Source organism: Drosophila miranda, chromosome XL (genome assembly GCF_003369915.1).
Source record: "Drosophila miranda strain MSH22 chromosome XL, D.miranda_PacBio2.1, whole genome shotgun sequence".
NCBI classification, from domain to species: Eukaryota; Metazoa; Arthropoda; class Insecta; order Diptera; family Drosophilidae; genus Drosophila; species Drosophila miranda.
Genome location: NC_046673.1, coordinates 17059954 through 17079635, shown reverse-complemented (window position 1 = coordinate 17079635; position 19682 = coordinate 17059954). Strand labels below are relative to the sequence as shown.

At 44.8% G+C, this 19682-nt stretch overlaps 1 protein-coding gene and 1 long non-coding RNA gene across 6 annotated transcripts; one reads left to right on the top strand and one right to left on the bottom strand.

The window, feature by feature from the left end:
• Positions 1-196: 196 nt before the first annotated feature.
• On the bottom strand, positions 197-1943 carry LOC108161747. The gene is made up of 2 exons (XR_001775511.2): positions 1849-1943; positions 197-1763 (listed from the first exon to the last, which is right to left on the bottom strand). It is a non-coding gene; the product is annotated as an uncharacterized LOC108161747 (long non-coding RNA).
• On the top strand, positions 1762-19161 carry LOC108160052 (tyrosine-protein phosphatase 10D). Of its 5 annotated transcripts, none has more exons than XM_017293922.2 (12): positions 1762-2050; positions 3444-3832; positions 9936-10182; positions 10257-10535; positions 11972-12647; positions 12724-13184; positions 13263-13691; positions 13773-16012; positions 16086-16344; positions 16448-16576; positions 17209-17775; positions 18315-19161. In XM_017293922.2, the coding sequence occupies exons 2-11, from the start codon at positions 3650-3652 to the stop codon at positions 17748-17750; spliced, it is 5445 nt and encodes a 1814-aa protein (XP_017149411.1). In that variant the 5' UTR covers positions 1762-2050; positions 3444-3649; the 3' UTR covers positions 17751-17775; positions 18315-19161. The 5 variants fall into 5 exon arrangements, with proteins under 5 accessions (XP_017149411.1, XP_017149660.1, XP_017149577.1 ...); XM_017294088.2 differs by lacking the exon at positions 1762-2050 and adding an exon at positions 2086-2239 and having other exon boundaries at positions 17227-17775; XM_017294004.2 differs by lacking the exon at positions 1762-2050 and adding an exon at positions 2086-2239 and having other exon boundaries at positions 17209-17763.
• The last annotated feature ends 521 nt before the right edge of the window (positions 19162-19682 follow it).

The window sequence follows — 19682 nt, the reverse complement described above, 5'->3', positions numbered from 1 at the left end:
ATCGATAGTGTACGATAGTATTTTCAAAACCATCGATATTGGTCGATAGTACCATCGATAGTGGTCGATAGTCGTAATACAAATAAGTGTTTTTAAAAGTGTAAAAAGACGGTTGATTCGATGCTAAAAGCATTATTACAATTCTAAATGCAATATGCGGTCCAACTAGAAGCTAAAAATAATAAAAGTTAAAAAACTCTGTACATTGTTCATATATTTGTATTCTTAATATATATATTTAAATTTTTGTATATCTTGGATTCTGTTGTATGTTTCCTAATGTAACCAAAGATTTTTATTCAAAAACAGCAAACCGTTTACATTTTCTTCCTTGAGCCTTGTTCGTCTATCAGAGACAATTTGCCCTGCCTTGCTAAAAACCCTTTCCGAAAGACTGAAGCTTGTTCAGCATTTGAGTTTAGCTGAAATCCATCTTTCTTGAAGCGCGGATCTAATATCGTGGCCATCATAATTACAGTCCGTTGCTCATATGTAGATAGGCGTTTTTTAACCGACTCCAATAAAGCATTTTTCATATTTTCCCGTACTTCAGTTTTTAACTGTGGTGAAAGATTTTCGACTTGACGATAAAGTCCATATGCCAATGGTATCAATGAAATTGTCACATATTTCCCACCAGAAATCTTTTCGGAAACTTTCTTAAAAAATTACAATATTTTTTCTAAATCTTTCAAAACAATTATTTCCACGGCAGTAAATGGTAGCGGTGCATTTGTGGTGGATAATAACACACTAGCAATGGATTCATGAGTTGCTAATATTCTCTGTATCATAATGAGAAAGGTGTTCCATCTTGTTGGGGTTTCCTGCAACAAAGTATATGCGAAATTTTCCTGAACTAATTTTAATTTTTCGTTCGCAATAGAACTTTGTTTGAAAAACCTCACTATGGTTTTACATTTTGAAAATAAAGCTTTTGAAACATCGCCATGGTCAAGCTTTAAACCATCTTGGACCACCAAATTAATGGTGTGGGCGCAACATGGCAGATTTCTGATCTTTAAGTTTTCACATGCTTTTAGCATTGAGCTGGCATTGTCAGTTACAATACAAACCGATTCATCCAAGACGTTCCAAGATGTCAATATATCCTTTAAGGTGTCTGCAATATTTTGCGCTGGGTGATTGGTTGCATCTTTCAGTTTCCTTGTAGCTAACGATGCGGTTTTGATTTCATATTCATGCACGAAATGGCCCGTGACGGTTAACAAGCTCGAGTTGGCACTTGATGTCCACAAGTCGCATATAATAGCAATGTCAGAAATCTCCTCCAAAATCGTTGACAATTTCGCCGAAGTTCCTTTAAAGAGATTGGCCATCATGACGTCTCTCAAATGTGTCCGGCTGGGAAGCTTGTATCGTGGATCCATAACTTGGGAATATTTGATAAAGCCTTTGTTCTCAACGATACTAAAGGGCTGCACATATTTTGCAACCATCTCTGTTAAAACTTTATCAATGTCTTTTTTTCGCTTGGAGTTTGCGTCATAAACAACAGCTCTTTTAAAATACGAGTCCATTGACCGCATACTCGATCTGCAACTGCTGCTTGTAGATGCAATGTTTTCGCTGTCAGTACAAGCATCTGCAGCTGGTATGCCGGAATCGGGAGTATGGCTCCTCAAATTCGGGTGTAACCTAGCTAGGTGGTCATGCAAGTTTGAAGTGTTTCCACTGGTCTTATACTCCTTGTTCCAATTTAGGCACTTGGCGAATTTCCTGTCATTAGACCTTTGGAAATACTTCCATACAAACCAAAATTTTATTTTTCTTATATTAGTCAAAAATGTCGTACAAATACTTTCTAATTGCTTGCGAAGTGCTTACCTTTTTGAAAGAAGCGATCCATTTCTTTCTTTTGAATAAATGCGCACAAATTTCTTTGCTGATGGGTAAACCATACTATCGACCACTATCGCCCACTATCGAAACATTGAACCATCGATAGTTTAGTAGCGCGATAGTGCCTTACCATCGATAGTGTCGATAGTGCCATCGATAGCTCTCCACCTCTAGTAACAAGTTTGTGGTAAATATTCGACTGATCGTTTCGTTTTCTGTTTTTTGTTTGTGTGGATTTTTTTGAACCTAGTGTTTACGACGCGCATGAATTAGTACGCGATCGTTGTTGTTTATTTGGATTTACTGTTTGTGCGGCCGCCGCCACCGTTGTCGCCGTCTCTGCCAGTGCGCAGACGTTGGGCGGGATTTGTGGCAGGTATATCGTCCGAAAAACCAGCTGAAAGATATACAATTTTGTACTAAAAGCATTAAAAACGAAACGTGACTAGTTTATTTAATTGATGCATCAACAGGAGAAGAAGCAACAATGCCTAGTGAAGTTTTAATAGTTTTTTGTTTGTGGGCAGAAGATGACGTCGCCGCTGCGCCGTCGCCGTCGCATTTTGTTGTCTCTGGTGTGCACGCGTGTGTGTGTATGTGTGCGTGAAGAGAGTGAGAGAGTGGGCGAGAGGAAAGGGCCGCCACAGTTGTTGCTGCGGGGAGTAAATGCATGCAATTAGCATTGAATGTAATTATTATTAACCATTCAAAGAAATGGGGGTGCTATTGTGAAGAAGATGGAGAAGAGGGCAACAGCCCCGCACAAAAAGTGTAAATGAGTAAATGGAAAAAGGAGCAGCAGCAGCCACAATTGTCGGGTAATTGCTGATATTTCGTAATGCAGCAGAGCAGTGCAGGAACAGTTGTAGCAGCCGCAGCAGCAACATTAATATTACAGTGAAGCTTCGTTAATGCATTGAAGAGAAGTGAAGTAAAGCCACATCAATTATGGCACAATGAGGATTCGCTAATGCAAAATATGTGTCGGGATATGCCTCGGTTATTTTATCCGTTGCATTTTTTGTGTGTTCCGTTGAGCGACTGATTACTGTAGTTGTAGTAAAGCGCCGTTACATGCGCGTACATAGCCAGACGCGCACGTACTTATACAACTATGTGTCTGTGTGCAATGCAGTCGACCTGCATTGACTTGTCCAAGTTGTAACTTATATAAGGTGAGGAATGGAAAGAGCGTGCTCTGGCAAAAGTCACCTGCATATGCGGCTAAAAAGAGAGAATGAGTCTTATCAAATATGCGGCTCAAAGGCGGAAAGGCGTCACCCGATATCAATACACCATGGACTTGTCTATGCCTGTCTTTTTCCTTTTTTTTTTTCAAACCCACACATACCAATGCATACGCACTTGTATGTGGTTTACTTCTCTCTCTCTCTCTCTTCCTCTGTTTGTGTTTGCTCTAGTGTGTTAGTGTTTAACTTAGTGTTTGTGTGTGTTCGTGTGTAAGAGAGAATGGGACAGTAACGTTACAGATTTGTTTGCCCATAAACGAAAATCAAAAATCGAATTCAAACATTACTATCGTTACGTTTTCCCCTTCACTTCTCGATTCTCCCTTGCAGCTCTACCACATTGAAAACAAGTGCAATATTAATTAAGTAATGACCGGTTGAGTGCATGTCCATACATACATATGTACATGCATATATAGAGTACACACAGATGCTGGGAAAAGCCATCCGGACAAATGACAAACGATGTTATAACAGAAAATAGCAAAATAAACAGCAAAATCGCGCACATCTCCGGGTTTTACTGTACTTGAAATATGGACTGCGCAGCGCAACAGCCGCAGTCGCAGCCACAACAACAAGAAGAAGCACCAGCAGAGGCAGAACAGCACACACATGGACGACGACGGCTGCGACAACAACTCACACAGATACAGCCGTCGCAGGCGCATCCACACATGTGGATTCTGTTGAGCATTTTGACAATATTTTGGCCGCAGGTGAGTGAAAGAGTCGAAAGAAAAAAAAAGAGTGTTGAAAAACGTGTTTCTAGCGCGGGCGGGTGGTGCAAAAGTCTCCACCCTCCCCACAAAAGTTAACGGCTTAACGTTCAGCCCTATCAGTGGGGTTTTCCAAAAATACTCGCATACTACTTTTACTATAAGTATGCATAGTATCTTTAAGCAGTCGTAAGCCATATTTGTTGCTGGTTTTTTGTGTGTGTTTTTTTTTTTATAAGATGTATTTTAGGAACTCGTCTAACTGGTCGTCGTAGTTGCGCTGGCAGTTCTAGTACTTGAACGAATCACAGAAAATCCCAGAGACAAAAGACAGTCGTGGGGGAAAGCTTCAGATTGTACAACAGTTTTATGCAACAATTGTGAATAATCATCTTTCGATTTTGAGTGGCCCCCAACCAATTTATGGAACGGAAATGTCTCTTTCAAGTTTTGCACAAACTCTAAGCAAACTATTTCGATATTTCCCGTTCGAACTGGAGTTTTAGATCAAAGAAGAGCCAACATTCCACTCCCTCGATTGAAGGGTGTCCAAGCTTCGTTCGATCTTTCCCATCTTCAGGCCTTTACCCTTTATTCAATTTCTTTTTATTATTATTTCGTTTACAAAACTCGTTTCGTTTCGTTTTGCATTGTTGTCGCATTGTTGGGGGGAAAAAAAACAACAATAAAACAAAAGCCAACGACAAGAAAAAAAAAAAAACAATAATAAGGAGCAAATGCAAGTAAAACTCAAGGTTGGTTCTGATCCGCCTTTCCTTTTTTTCTTTCTTGTGATTTTCCTTAACCGATCTCTTAGCCTCCGAACTGATTTGCTCTTCGTTTAATAACGTTTTTTTTTTGGTTTTTTGTGTTTGAAAATTCTTGAATAACTTCACGTGCGTCGCCGTCGCCTTGACTTTAGCTTTTGGCTTTAATTTTTATCTGAACATTTTCTTGCGATTGCGGATCGTGGGTCATTACGTGCCGGCTTATCGCTTGAACTTGACGGAAAGCGTCCAAAAAAACAATAAAAAAAAAAACTAACGATGACATCAGCGAAGCGTTACCCCGAAAACAAATGTGTGTCCCACAAATACCGCATGCGATCAATACGGGGGGAAGTTCGTTAGGGCTATATTTGTATTTTAAAGGTTTAACTTTTGGAAGGAGATCAAACATACATTGCCGGCAATTAAGTTTCTCTCTCCCAACCCCAATCCCATCTCCCAACTCCCATCTCCATTACCATCCGCAGAACTGTGTCAAGCGTTGAGGGGGAAACTAACCCAAACATTCCCCTAAAATACCGAACCGAAAAGAAACCCCAAAGTGAAGCGATTCCACACTCTTAAATACTCCACTCGAATCTCTCAGTCTCTGCCAGTCTTTCTTTTTTTGTTTTGTTTATGATTTGAAGAACAAACAAAATGGAAAACTTAAAGAACTCTTTAGGACTTCATTAATTGCAATCGACTCCTCCTTCTACTTCTACTGCTGCTTTGGCTTCTGTTTGCTCCCTCCTCCTTCTCCCTCTGCTTCTGCTTCTGCTGGTTCTTGTGCTTCTGTTTTTGTGATCTTCTACGTTCTCTCCAATGTTTATGCGATGCCAAAGAAGGAGTGAAGTTGGAGATGGAGAAAAGATATTTACTGCTAATTGGAATGCAGGGCGCAAGTGCACTGCTACCCCATCTTCCCATTCACTTCCTTCTCTCTGTTTCTGTTTCTGTCTCTGTTTTTGGGTGGAGTCAGTCGATCGCATTCCAAATTCCACAAAACTGTACCTTCTCCACGGATAGAGTCGGCTCGGATCAGAACTGTCTGGGGGAAAGCGGGAGGGTAGGAGAAATACAGAATGACAGTCAACTGTTGTCATTCCCTTTTTGAAACAGTGGCAACAATTGATGGGTGGAAGGTGGGAAGGTGCAATGGTTGTCTCTTGCCTTTCTCCCCCGCCCCCTATGAGGTGATATTTTAAATATAGACACAGACAACAACGAAACGGGGAGAAATCCCACATTTAGCAGTAAATTATTTTGCGGTGTAAATGGAAAACTCAAACAACGATTCGAGGAGAGAGCCAATCCACTCGTGCCGTGGTGGAAAAATAGAATTCGTTTCTTTCCTTTATACGATAATATTCGAACACTACGCCATGTGATTGATTTATCGAGAATTTTCTTGGAAGTTCCTGAAAACGAGTTCTGTTAGAAACTGTGACAACATGCATTGGATCTCAAATGTAGTTCTCCTTCTGTATCACCGGTTGGCTCTGATCTTTAACCTGTCTCTCTCTCTCTATCTCTCCCTCTCTGTAATTCATTAATTGCATATTAATTGCTGACCAAAAACTGGGCCAAGACTCGACTCGACTCGACCTGAACTAAACAACAACAACAACAAAACTGTACAAAATCGCACTGAAATCGTAAGATTTGCTTCAATTGCTCTGCTTGTCCACCATTGAAGGCTCCACCCTCCCCCTACCCCTGCCCCTGGCCCTCTCCGGGGAGGTTGGAGTTGCATTAAACGGCAATTTGTTTATTGAATACAAAATAAAAAAAACACAAATACCATAAGATACACTGCAAAAAACAAGAAGGGGAATGCATGTGGCATGAGAGGGAAACGTGAATATATGATTATCAAAAGGATTTAACAGTTTTTGACTAGATATACTATAATATATAAAGACTGGGTTTGTTCGTATATCGATATGGTAATCGATTAATGCCGAAATCTTGCCCGTGCCGATTGGTCTCTGGTTGTGGGATTTCTAATGAATTATCGCTGAGGTTATATCGATTATTGATGACTTATCGTTTGATGATTGCTCGTGTTGAAAGGTCTTTGCTTGTGTCCGTTTGTTTAGGGTAATTTATACCGCTAATAAACGTCACACGTATATAGGGTATATACGCAATCGTATATCATTCGCAGCTTTGTTACGCTCGCGTAACTGGTTTTTTGTGCTTTCGCATATTTGGATATCTATCTCGCCATCTCTCTCTCGCTCTCCCTTGTATGCGTGGGGTGGGGGCCCCCCTCTCTTCACTGGCTCTATTTTGGCCATATAAATAATTAGCAACGGGACGCAACTGGCACTCGAAAAAGCAGCAAAAAATACTTCCCCAAAGTAGGAGGGGGCTCCTACAAACTACGAAAAAAAATACAACAAAAAAAACACCAATTTGAACGCACGCATTCCTTCCATTTGCGATTTCGATTTGAGTTGCGTTTATTTGCTATTTATTTATCTATCCGTTTCGGCATACACTTTCTTTTCAGTGTAGGGTATTCTGAATTTATACTGAATATATACGGAATTTATACTGAATTTATACCATTTATCATTGATCAGAGTTCCTCTGTTGCACTATCGGGTATCAGAGGGTATCAAAGGGTATCAACAGCTTCGGCCCGATCTGGTTTTCTTTTTCCTTTTTTTTTTTTCGTGGATTTGTGGCTCGGTTTTGCTTTGATTTTCTGTGACACGATATTTTGAATGTATTTATGTATCTTTGGGCTCCGCACTATTTTGCACACTATTACTAACTAAAACTATAACTATAAACTTGTGTACATTTGTGGTTGTTATTTGTACTGTGGTTTTATTTAGTTTTGTAATTATGGCCACACACCACACGATGATGGGGCGCGGGCATCACGTGGCTGAGGAAAGTTTTTTGGCACAATTGCGACGGGGGTGTGCGGGGGGGGGGATTTGAATTGGAGGTATACTCAAGGTCATTTAGAAAGACAGCTGCCACTTGGATCCGCACTTTTGCCGCAACATAAAACTTTCCCAAAAATTGCCCCAAACTTAAAAAACAACAAAAAAAAAGACAAAACACAAAAGTGAAAGGCAAAAATCAAAAAACATCAACAAAATACTTATAGTTTTAAACGCAAACCAAAATAAACAAAAAAAATTTAAAAAAATGAGGAAAAATTAAGAAAGATTAAAAAAGTAGGATTAAAATGTATTAAAAACGACTTGCATTTAAGTTTTTTTGTATGGCATTTTTTGTGTATTTATGATAATTGATTTGATTTATTTGTTTTATATTTTATGATATTTTTAGTGTATATATCTGGTATCTTTTATTTGTGTATTGCTTTTTTCTCTGGTATATTTCTACTTTATTGTTCTCCTCCTAAGATGATTCTTGATAAAAGTTCTTCCCCTACAAGTCTCTCCAAAAAAATCACCAAAAATGTTGCCAATTTTGTAAGATTTATTACCCAGGAATTTCGTGCGTCACAGGCCTCTGCAGAAAGGAACGGTTTTTACTTTGAATAGTTTTGAAAATTAGAGCTCCCTATTTTTTATTTGTACAGAGAATGCAGAGTTTTGAATGGAACGGAAACCCCATATGGGCGATATTCTATCATTTAATGCCTTGGCATTCGTATAGTAAACAAACATTGAATAGTATAAGCATCGAATTACCATTCCAAGCGTCTATCGTTACTCATCGGAAAACACACAAAGTCCACACGATAGCGATTGCATTTCGGTGACGCCTTTAGATCATTCATTATTATTATTATTTCTACTTTTATTATTGCTGTGCTCTCACATTTGGGCGGGCACTAAACAATTAGGTGTCGATGTGTGTGTGCGTGTGTGTGTGTGGGCGTGTGGGCGTGGAGTGGGCGGGAGGGTTAATTGTTTGCCTTAATGTGAGTAAAAAACCAATTTAACTTCCGTTTCCCACATGCAATCATCATGTTGCATGTGACATGCAACAGCAACAATAGTAAAGAAAAAAGAAACAAAAAGCAAATTGAGAAATCATATTCAAATTGCATTCACTTCCATATTCGTTGAAAAAAACAGGCCTCAACGAAAAGGCAATTTCAATTGCCATTTTCCGGCCTAGGCACCGAGGAAATTCCATTGAAAACTGTTTCGGAGTCTATCCTATTGCTCGAAGATCCCTCTAATCTGATAACCGAAAGTCCGATGACGTCAGACTCGGACTCGGAATCGGAATCGGACGTGTCATGGCTTAATATTCGAACAACGATCTTTGGAACGTGATTAGCGTCATTATCCGATCATCGGATCACCCGTACGTACATACATATATCTCCCATCAGATGATTCGGGGGCAGCAGCCGCAGTAAATTATCAAGTTTCGCGATAATCCCGAAAATCACAAAACAACAAAGAAATGGAATATATGTATGTACTTTTTTCTGCTAATTTGTGACTTTGATTAATTATTTTTGTGTGCAATGATCGGATATCTCCAAGTCCCCAAGATAGATCCAGGTGAATCGAGAGCAGAAATAAAGATTGATATAGTATAGATAGATCTGCTGATGCTGCCTCCCCAAGGCTATTGGGGCATATATAGTATAGCCATTGAACGTACCCTCATATACCAGCATGCATATAGTACATAGATGGTCATTCCAAAGGCCACACAGAATGAACGATAACTGGATGTCGAGGCTAGACCTCCCACAAACGCCACCACGGATCACGGACCACGGACGGTTGGGTGCTGCATATACTCGTGTAATTTATTACTGCCTGGCACGAGATGCAATCGCCCCGTTTGCCCATGAGTCACCCACCTACTGATACTCTGACAGTCAGTCGAAAGAGGGGAATCCACGGGGTGCTGTCATCGTTATCTCTAGCGATTAATGTGGAGGAACGATGGCAGCGATTGCAGCTATTGCAGCGGGCGATGTAGGTCAGTTATGAAGGTGGAACACGATCCAGCACACAAATAAAGACTAGGGAGTATTAATACTGCCTCAGATATAAAAGAAAATCGATCGTTTTGATGAAAAATCGATACACCGAGGCATTGAATTATTATATATAGATTTTTGCTTTATGATTTATCTATCGATATATTAAGTATCGATTATGTATCTATGATTTATAATTTTTAGTGATTAATCGATTTTTCGATGATTTATCGGCTACGAATAGATGATCAATCGATTGTAGATTGACGCCTTATCAATATATCGATGAATTATCTTTCATATAATGATTATATCGATATATCGGTCATGGGGATCACCAACCAACCTAAATTATCTCAATCTCTGCTCACACTTTCGTTTTGCTCCTTTACAGTATTCGAGTGGAGCCGATCTGGTGATCAATGTCCCCAATGCGAGCAGCAATGACAATGCCTTCTACAGGATCGACTACAGTCCGCCGTTTGGCTATCCGGAACCGAACACCACGATACCGGCCAGCGAGATTGGCAAGGACATCAAGTTCTCCCGCGCCCTGCCCGGCACCGAGTACAACTTCTGGCTGTACTACACAAACTCCACGCACCAGGAGCTGCTCACCTGGACGGTGAACATCACAACAGGTGAGGATAATCGGAGTTTACGGTTTTTGAGAGAACTTTTCTCACCCATCCACCATTCGATTCCATTTGAATAGCTCCCGATCCGCCAGCGAGTCTGAGCGTACAGTTGCGCTCCAGCAAGAGCGCATTCATCACATGGAAGCCCCCAAGGACGGGCAATTATTCGGGCTTTCGGATCAAGGTGCTGGGTCTCACCGATCTGCCCTTCAATCGGAGCTATGCGCTGGACGACAGAGAGACGCTCCAGTTGTCGGTCAAGGAGCTGACACCGGGCGGCAGCTACCAAGTGCAGGCCTATACCATCTACCAGGGCAAAGAGTCGGTGGCCTACACGAGTCGCAACTTCACCACAAGTAAGTCGCGGACGGGCGGCACCCACAGTCCCGGCAGCAAGTGTAACTTTTAATCACCCGTAACCGTAACCGTAACCACAACCGTAACCGTCACCGTAACCACAAACGTTCTGTTAATCTACGGCATATAATCCGGTGAACTGTAATAATTAATGTGTAATCTTAATACCTAATATGCAATCTGGCAGTCTGGCAATCTGGCTATCCGGTGATGGATGATCCTGAATACTCATCTGACTAACACCATAATTATCTCTCTCTTTCTCTCACTGTGCCTACTCTCTGAAACCCCCACAAAATGTCTCGCAATCCTGTGTTCTTGTCATGTTGCCTTTTTGTCACTTTAATGCACTCCCAGGGAGTATCTCTGGATAGAGATTGGAGCATCTATTGGAGCAGGTAACCCTCCCATAGACCACACACCACAAACCATACACCACACGTTTCTTTAGTTAGTTGTTTTTCTGTTCGGTTTGTTGCTAATAAATGGCTGATACACAGATCCCTTACTCACTTAATGCTCTCGTGCAGTGGCGCCATAATTCAATTGGGAATGTGGGGAATGCCCGTGAATTTAGGGGCCACTGTGATGCGGGCGTGATGCGTCTTTATTTGTGTTTTCTGTTTTGTGTTTTGTGTTTTTTGTCCCATCAATAGCTCGCTTACTAAACTTCTTGTAACCTTTGCCCCCTGCACTGCTTTACACCTTTTACGCCTGACCTAACCAGGCTTATACCTCAGTTCCATTAGCAGCAAGTTCGCATTTGCATTCGGCGATGATATTTCCCATATTTGAACGCAATAGATTGTTTATCGATAGATTATGTATTGAAGATTATTTATTGATGCTTTATCGATGATTTATCGATTATGAATTGATAATTTCTTGATTATATGTTTGTGCTAACATATTTTTGACTTATCGCTTAAATATTAATCGTTTATCGATGACATGTAGGTACATTGATTTGTAGATTTGATTGATTCTTAATCGATTGTCTATTATTGGTTTGTAGATCATGTATTTGCGATTTTTCGATTGTCTACTGACGATATATCGTATATATATTGAGGATTTATCAATTGTGTATTTATAGTTCATGTATTTGTGATTTTTCGATTATTTACTGACGATATATCGATTATATATTGATGATTTATCGATTGTGTATTTATAGTTCATTTATTTATGATTTTTCTAATATTTACTGACGATTTATCGATTAAATATCGATCCATTATGCTTATGGGAAATTTCTGCGCCAAACGAGCTGCAATTGGAACAAAAGCTAAACCTGTAGATAGTAGATAGTTTTGTAGCAACCTAAAATAAAATATCATCTATCTCATGCACATCATATCTCTCCCTTCAACCTCTTTCGTGTGTGTCCGTCCATTCCATTTCCGTCTACCTGCGTCACCTCGAACACACACAGAGCCGAATACGCCGGGGAAGTTCATTGTGTGGTTCCGGAACGAGACGACGCTCCTGGTGCTGTGGCAGCCGCCGTTTCCGGCCGGCATCTACACTCACTACAAGGTCTCGATCACGCCGGACGATGCCATCGAGAGTGTGCTCTATGTGGAGCGCGAGGGCGAGCCGCCGGGTCCGGCGCAGGCGGCATTCAAGGGCCTCGTCCCAGGGCGGGAATATAATATATCCGTGCAGACGGTGTCCGAGGATGAGACCTCGTCTGTGCCGACCACAGCACGCTACCTCACGGTGCCGGAGCGCGTACTGAATGTGACCTTTGACGAGGCCCACACCACGTCCAGCTCGTTCCGGGTGCGATGGGAACCGCCGCGCACCTACAGCGAATTCGATGGCTACCAGGTGATGTTGTCGACATCGCGGCGAATCTTCAATGTGCCTCGCACGGACGCCGCCAGCGTCACCTTCGACTACCCCGATATCCTGGAGCCGGGACGCACCTACGATGTGGTGGTGAAGACCATTGCCGACAATGTCAACTCGTGGCCGGCCACTGCGGTGGTGACGCTGCGTCCACGACCCGTACGCTTCTTGGGCGGTTTCCTGGACGATCGCAGCAATGCGCTGCACGTCTCTTGGGAGCCGGCGGAGACGGGCAAACAGGACGGGTATCGCATCAGGTGAGAATACAATAGATATTTATAGCCAAGCTTCGATGAATGATGCATCTCCTTTTCTTTTTCGGTTCTCTTGCAGATACCATGAGCAAACGAACGACAGTGAGGTGGCTGTGGCATCGCTCCATTCCGCTCCATCAGCTCTGGACACGGTGATAGACACCGCGCTCACAGAGTACACGCTGGACTCTCTGCAGGCGGGTAGGCGCTATCTGGTCGGGGTGCAGGCCCTCTCGAATGGCGTCGCCTCGAATGTCACGTACATCACACGCTACACTCGGCCGGCAGCGCCCATCATCCAGGAGCTGCGCAGCATACCCTTGGGCCTGAATATCAGCTGGAAGAGCGATGTGAATTCACAGCAGGATCGCTACGAGGTGCACTACCAGCGGAATGGCACGCGCGAGGAGCGCACCATAGCCACCAATGAGACGGGGCTGACGATCAACTATCTGCACGCGGGCTCCGGCTATGAGATCAAGGTGTATGCCATCAGTCATGGCATACGCAGTGAACCGCACTCCTACTTCCAAGCTGTCTGTGAGTGCATCCTCCTCTTTGCTCCGCCCTACGCCCTCCGCCAGAATCGCTAATCTGTGTCGTTCTCTTCCGCTATAGTTCCCAAACCGCCGCTTAATCTCACACTTCAGACGGTGCACACAAATCTGGTGGTGCTCCATTGGCAGCCGCCGGAGGGCAGCGATTTCAGCGAGTATGTGGTGCGCTATCGCACGGCTGCATCGCCATGGCAGCGGCTGGCCAATGTCCATGAGAGTCATGCCCGCATCGAGGACATGCACTACGGGGAGCGGTATCTCATCCAAGTGAACACCATCAGCTTTGGCGTGGAGAGTCCCAGTCCATTGGAGCTGAACGTCACCATGCCGCCCCATCCAGTGTCGAATGTGGTGCCGCTGGTCGACTCGCGCAATCTCACCCTCGAATGGCCCCGTCCCGATGGACACATCGACTACTATACCCTCAAGTGGTGGCCCACCGATGAGGGGGATCACGTCGAATACAAGAATGTCACACAGCTGGAGGATTGTACGTTGATGCGCGCAAGAGGCGCCTTGCCTTCTCTTTAGTGAAAATCTCTATTCTGTAATCCGTTATTTCTTCTTCTAGTGACATCGCCCAGCGTGCGGATACCCATTGAGGATTTGTCGCCCGGCAGACAGTACAAATTCGAGGTGCAGGCCAGCTCCAATGGCATACGATCGGGTGTCACGCACCTCTCTACGCGCACCATGCCTCTGATCCAGTCGGATGTGTTCATTTCGAATGCCCGAGCAGGCGGGACGGAGCAGGCCGAAAGCGATGGCAACGGCAATGGCAATGGCGAGGAGGAGACCATCACATTGAGCTACACCCCGACACCGGCGTCGAGCACACGTTTCGACATCTATCGCTTCTCGATGGGCGATCCCCAGATCAAGGACAAGGAGAAGATGGCCAACGATACGGAGCGCAAGCTGACATTCTCGGGTCTATCGCCGGGTCGTCTGTACAATGTGACCGTGTGGACGGTGAGCGGTGGCGTGGCCAGCCTGCCCATCCAGCGGCTGTACAGGCTCCATCCGTTGCCGATCAGCGGCCTGGAGGCCACACAGGTGGCGGCCCGTGAGATCAGCCTGCGCTGGACGGCGCCCGCGGGGGAGTTCACCGACTTTGAGCTGCAGTATCTCAGCGCCGACGAGGAGGCACCGCAGCTGCTGCAGAATGTCACGAGGCTGACACAGATAACGCTCCATGGACTACGACCGTACCACAACTATACCTTTACGGTGGTTGTGCGCTCCGGGAGCAGCGGCACCAGCAGCAGCAGCACGGGCCGAGAGGATGGTCAGTCGCCGCCCACCCTGATGCGCAGCAGTGCCCCGATCTCGGCCAGCTATCAGACACTGGCCGCGCCACCCGGCCGCGTCGACTACTTCCAGCCCAGCGATGTGCAGCCCGCGGAGGTGAGTTTCGTGTGGCTGCTGGAGCCACGTGAACAGCACGGGCCCATCGATTATTTCCGCATCAGTTGCCAGAATATCGACGATGCGGCGGATATTGTGGCCAGCCAGGAGTTCCCGGCAAACGCCACCCATGGGCGGATCGATAGCCTGGTGCCCGGCAACAAGTACATCTTTCGCATTCAAGCGAAATCCGCCTTGGGCTTCGGCGCCGAGCGAGAGCATGTCCAGCTGATGCCCATTCTGGCGCCCCCCGTTCCCGAGCCGAGTGTTACGCCCCTGGAGGTGGGGCGGACGAGCAGCACCATTGAGATCAGCTACCGGCAGAGCTACTTCTCCAATGCCCATGGGCTGGTGCGCTTCTACACGATCATTGTGGCGGAGGATGTGGGCAAGAATGCCTCTGGCTTGGAGATGCCCAGCTGGCAGGACGTGCAGTCGTATACAGTGTGGTTGCCCTATCAGGCCATCGAGCCTTACAATCCCTTTGCCGCCGCCTCTGGGGTGGCCTCGGCGGACGCGCGTGTCGTCAGGAGCAGCATGAGCTCCATGGGTGGCTCCCTCTTGGAGCACTTTACGATCGGATCGGCCAACTGCGATAAACATAGGACGGGATATTGCAATGGGCCGCTGCGAGCGGGCACCACGTACCGGATCAAGGTGCGTGCCTTCACCGACGACGACAAGTTCACGGACACCGCATACAGTGTGCCCATCACAACGGAGCGCAACGACACCCTCATTGTGGTGGTCACGATGCTGTCGCTGGCTCTGATTGCCGCCATTCTGCTGGTGGCGTACTGCCAGCGGCGCTGTCATCTTATTCGTCGCGCCTCCAAGCTGTCGCGGATGCAGGACGAGCTAGCCGCCTTGCCCGAGGGCTATGTGACGCCCAATCGGCCCATTCATGTGAAGGACTTTGGGGAGCACTACCGACTGATGTCCGCCGACTCGGACTTTCGCTTCAGTGAGGAGTTTGAGGAGCTGAAGCATGTGGGACGCGATCAGGCCTGCAGTTTCGCCAATCTGCCGTGCAACCGGCCAAAGAATCGTTTCACCAACATCCTGCCCTACGACCATTCGCGCTTCAAGCTGCAGCCGGTGGACGATGACGATGGCTCGGACTACATCAACGCCAACTACATGCCCGGCCATAACTCGCCGCGTGAGTTCATCGTCACCCAGGGACCGCTGCATTCGACGCGCGAGGAGTTCTGGCGCATGTGCTGGGAGAGCAACTCGCGGGCCATTGTCATGCTGACGCGCTGCTTCGAGAAGGGGCGCGAGAAGTGCGACCAGTACTGGCCTGTCGATCGTGTGGCCATGTTCTATGGCGACATTAAGGTCCAACTGATCGTCGATACGCATTTCCGGGACTGGAGCATCTCCGAGTTCATGGTCTCCAGGGTGAGTTCCCTCTAACAGCGATTCATCGTTCAAATGTTCTCTGACGCTTATCCTCCGCTCCTCCTCTTTGCAGAACTGCGAATCGCGGATCATGAGGCACTTCCACTTCACCACTTGGCCGGACTTTGGGGTGCCGGAGCCGCCGCAGTCGCTGGTGCGTTTCGTGCGCGCCTTTCGCGACGCCATCGGCACCGATATGCGTCCCATTATTGTCCACTGCAGCGCAGGCGTCGGAAGATCGGGCACTTTCATTGCCCTCGATCGGATACTGCAGCACATTCACAAGTCCGACTATGTGGATATTTTTGGCATTGTGTTTGCCATGCGCAAGGGTGAGGAAGAGCTTCTAAAGGCTTCTAAGACGAAGAAGAAATAGTAGAAATTGAATCCAATGTAACTATTTTTTGGTTCTTGTTTTTGTTGTTGTTATTGCAGAGCGCGTTTTTATGGTGCAGACGGAGCAGCAGTATGTGTGCATCCATGTGTGCCTGCTGGCGGTGCTCGAGGGGAAGGAGCATCTGCTGGCCGATTCTTTGGAGCTGCATGCCAATGACGGCTACGAGGGTGAGTCCACTTTGACTGTTGCGCGAAGAGTGTTGTGGTGTACCGCCCGTATGCATCCGTATGTGGGAGCTGTATTTCTATTTCTCTTTATCTTTCTCTTTTTATTGTTGCCTTTATGATCCCTTCTCCTGAGTTACGGCTACTTTCCCCCCCATACACTTCTTGCTCCTTACACTTTTCCCGTTCCAATCTTTGCTCTTTCTTCCTATTCTTGTTTTGGAGGCATTTTGATGATTATTTTTGATGGTTTAACCCAGAAAATCCCGCCCTAAAACAAATGCTCTGTATATAGCAAATATTGTTTTGCCCCGCCCACTACCCCACCCCTCCCCCACACACAGACATACACACAGACAAACTTTTAAAGTTCTGGAATTGGGCTTTCCGTTTTTTTTTGTTTTTTGGTGGTTTTTTGATGGAAATATTTTGATTTTTCAAAACAAACAAAATTGTAACTAACAAAATAATATTTTTCAATAATTTATTTTCTTCTTTCTCTTCACCAACACACACACACACATGTCTAACCCCCTCTACACACACAAACACACACACACACACACATGCATAAATCCACTTTTAAATTAAAAAAAAAAACTGCTTCTCCTGCAATCGAAAAACGCAAAAAAAAGTGACTAAAATTTACTTAGAGCGCCCGAATCAGCAACTGCAGCAGCAGCAGCAGCAACAGCAAATGAAACCCAAAATGGGAACCCTCGGAGCAGCCATGGGAGCCAAGACCTTGAGGGCATCACTGGCACTGGCCGAGGAGTTGGACCAGGAGCTGATGGGAAAGCAGGAGGAGGAGCACGCGATGACAGGTGTAGCCCTATCGGACATAATCATTAAACCGAATGAAGAAGCTGATCCGGAGGAAGCTGAGGAAGACGACGAGGAGGACGATGATGACGATGATGATGATCAGCAGCCATTGAACAATGAGACGACAGCCACATTGTCGACAGCCAGCAGTAGCAGTATTAGTGAGGATCAGGTGGATCATCAGGAACAGCAGCAGCAACAGCACAAACAGCGTGACCAGGGAAGGATTTGCCCCAAGTCCGATGCAGAGACCGACGAAGATGATGACGACGATGACGATGACGAAGACGGGGACAAGGAAGATGGAGTTGGGGCCAAGCGTCGCGAGGCTGATGAGGATGGATGGTGGTAGTGATAAGAGAAAGGTCCGCTTTTAGGTTTGTACCCCACCCACCCACCCACCCACACACACACGCACACACACACAACACTATCCTACACTATCCACCCACGAACACACACAACAAAGCAAGCAGAACCACACGACCAAAGACCCAAGACCCAAGACCAAGCAAGAGCAACAATTGCCTGCTGTTGCTGCTAAAAACAAAACAACAAAATATAGATTTCGATTAGGACTTACGCTTTTCTTACGCAATAACGCATTCAACTTTTGGCCAAAGACTAAACAAAATAAACCAACGCAACGCCAAAACACAACACAAAATTCTAACAAACGCCAGTCCACACGAGAATTGTATATAACACACGCACACACGCACACCTGCACACACGCACACAGATACACGCACCAAGAAGTATATTATTTATGCACCAGCAACTTCCGGTTAATGTCCCACTCTGCCTATGTGTATTGTTGGAATGAATGTCTTTCTTAGCATTGTGTTTTGATCTTTCAACTGAAAATGAATATTGAAGTGAGTTTATAACATATTGCCCTTGGAAACTCTTACAGATGACGAAGGAATCGCCGAGACGGGCATCTAACGAATGGGAATCAATGGATGGGATACACACACACACACACACACATCGATATATTATATACACTAGTAGTAGTAGCTATTAGATATTAGGTATTAGCATTTTTTTTTACATATCTACTTGTACGTAAAATCTGCCTGTGATGTGCTGGATGTGATTTGTCTACAGCGGCATACGGAGTTGCTGGAGGAGAAGTCAGAGATGTCTGTCTGCCATCGTGCTCGCCGCTCAATGACGCCAAAACTAGATAAAAACCACAAGAGCGTAACCTTAAGCTTCAGGTGTAACTATTATCCCCTATCCCCTATAGTCCCCCCCGTCCCCCCGTCCCGTAGTTTGTCCTCTGTTCCCCAGAATTGTGTATAGATTTGTAAATTAGCTCTGTCCTCCCTTCTGATCCGCATTGATTTTTGTTGTGCGACTACTATTCTTATTTGTATTATTTGTATTATCCCCAAGCCCCCGAACCATGATCAATTGTGTTTAATGTTTATTATTATTATGCAGCTTAGATACGTTTTATCGTTAGACTTTAGTCAGCATTTAGTCAGAAAAATGTTTAGCTCTAGCAAAAGTTTCCGGTCTGGTTTTGTACTGGCCAAATGGTGGGTATCCATATTCCCTATATGGGATCGCTCAGATCTGTTTTGGCCAGCAGAAAGCAGGCAGCAGGAACAGCAATAGCTAGCTTTTTAGCATTTATTTTAACTTTACATTTATTTAATTATTGTATTGTATTTTTTTTGTCGAATGTGCAAACGCACCTCCCCACCCCCCCCACACAGAAAATCAATAAATTTATATATTGAGAACATGAAGGATTGGTGGGAAATTTCTTGTATTATAATATGCAGAAGCATTATAAATATTACAAGCTCTAGAGAATTTGTATGGATTTAAAGCAATATTTAATTGTATTTTGCAAACCCTCTGCAAATTATAAACAATATTCACATACAGTCCTATTGGAGCAGAGCGTACACATTCTAGCTGTTTATATAACCAAGTTCTAAGGAAAAGAATGCAATATTTATTTGAATTTTTTAATTTTATTTGGAAGCAGCACATTGAATCGATTTAGCGGAAATTCTACACGAAATTTACATGTATGCTACATGCATTCGACATTTTGTGGACATTTAAAAAAACATTGCCTACTTTTGTGGGCAGCACAGCATTTGAATGCTTCCATATTTGGCCATCGGGCTGGCGGCGCCACTGATTTGAATATCAAAACCGAAATCGTATATTGATTGGAATCCAATTGAACGGATGGTTTGATCTGAGTGGTTTTGGTAGGATTTGGTGAGTTCCCAGCCGTTAACCGCTGCCGCAGCCA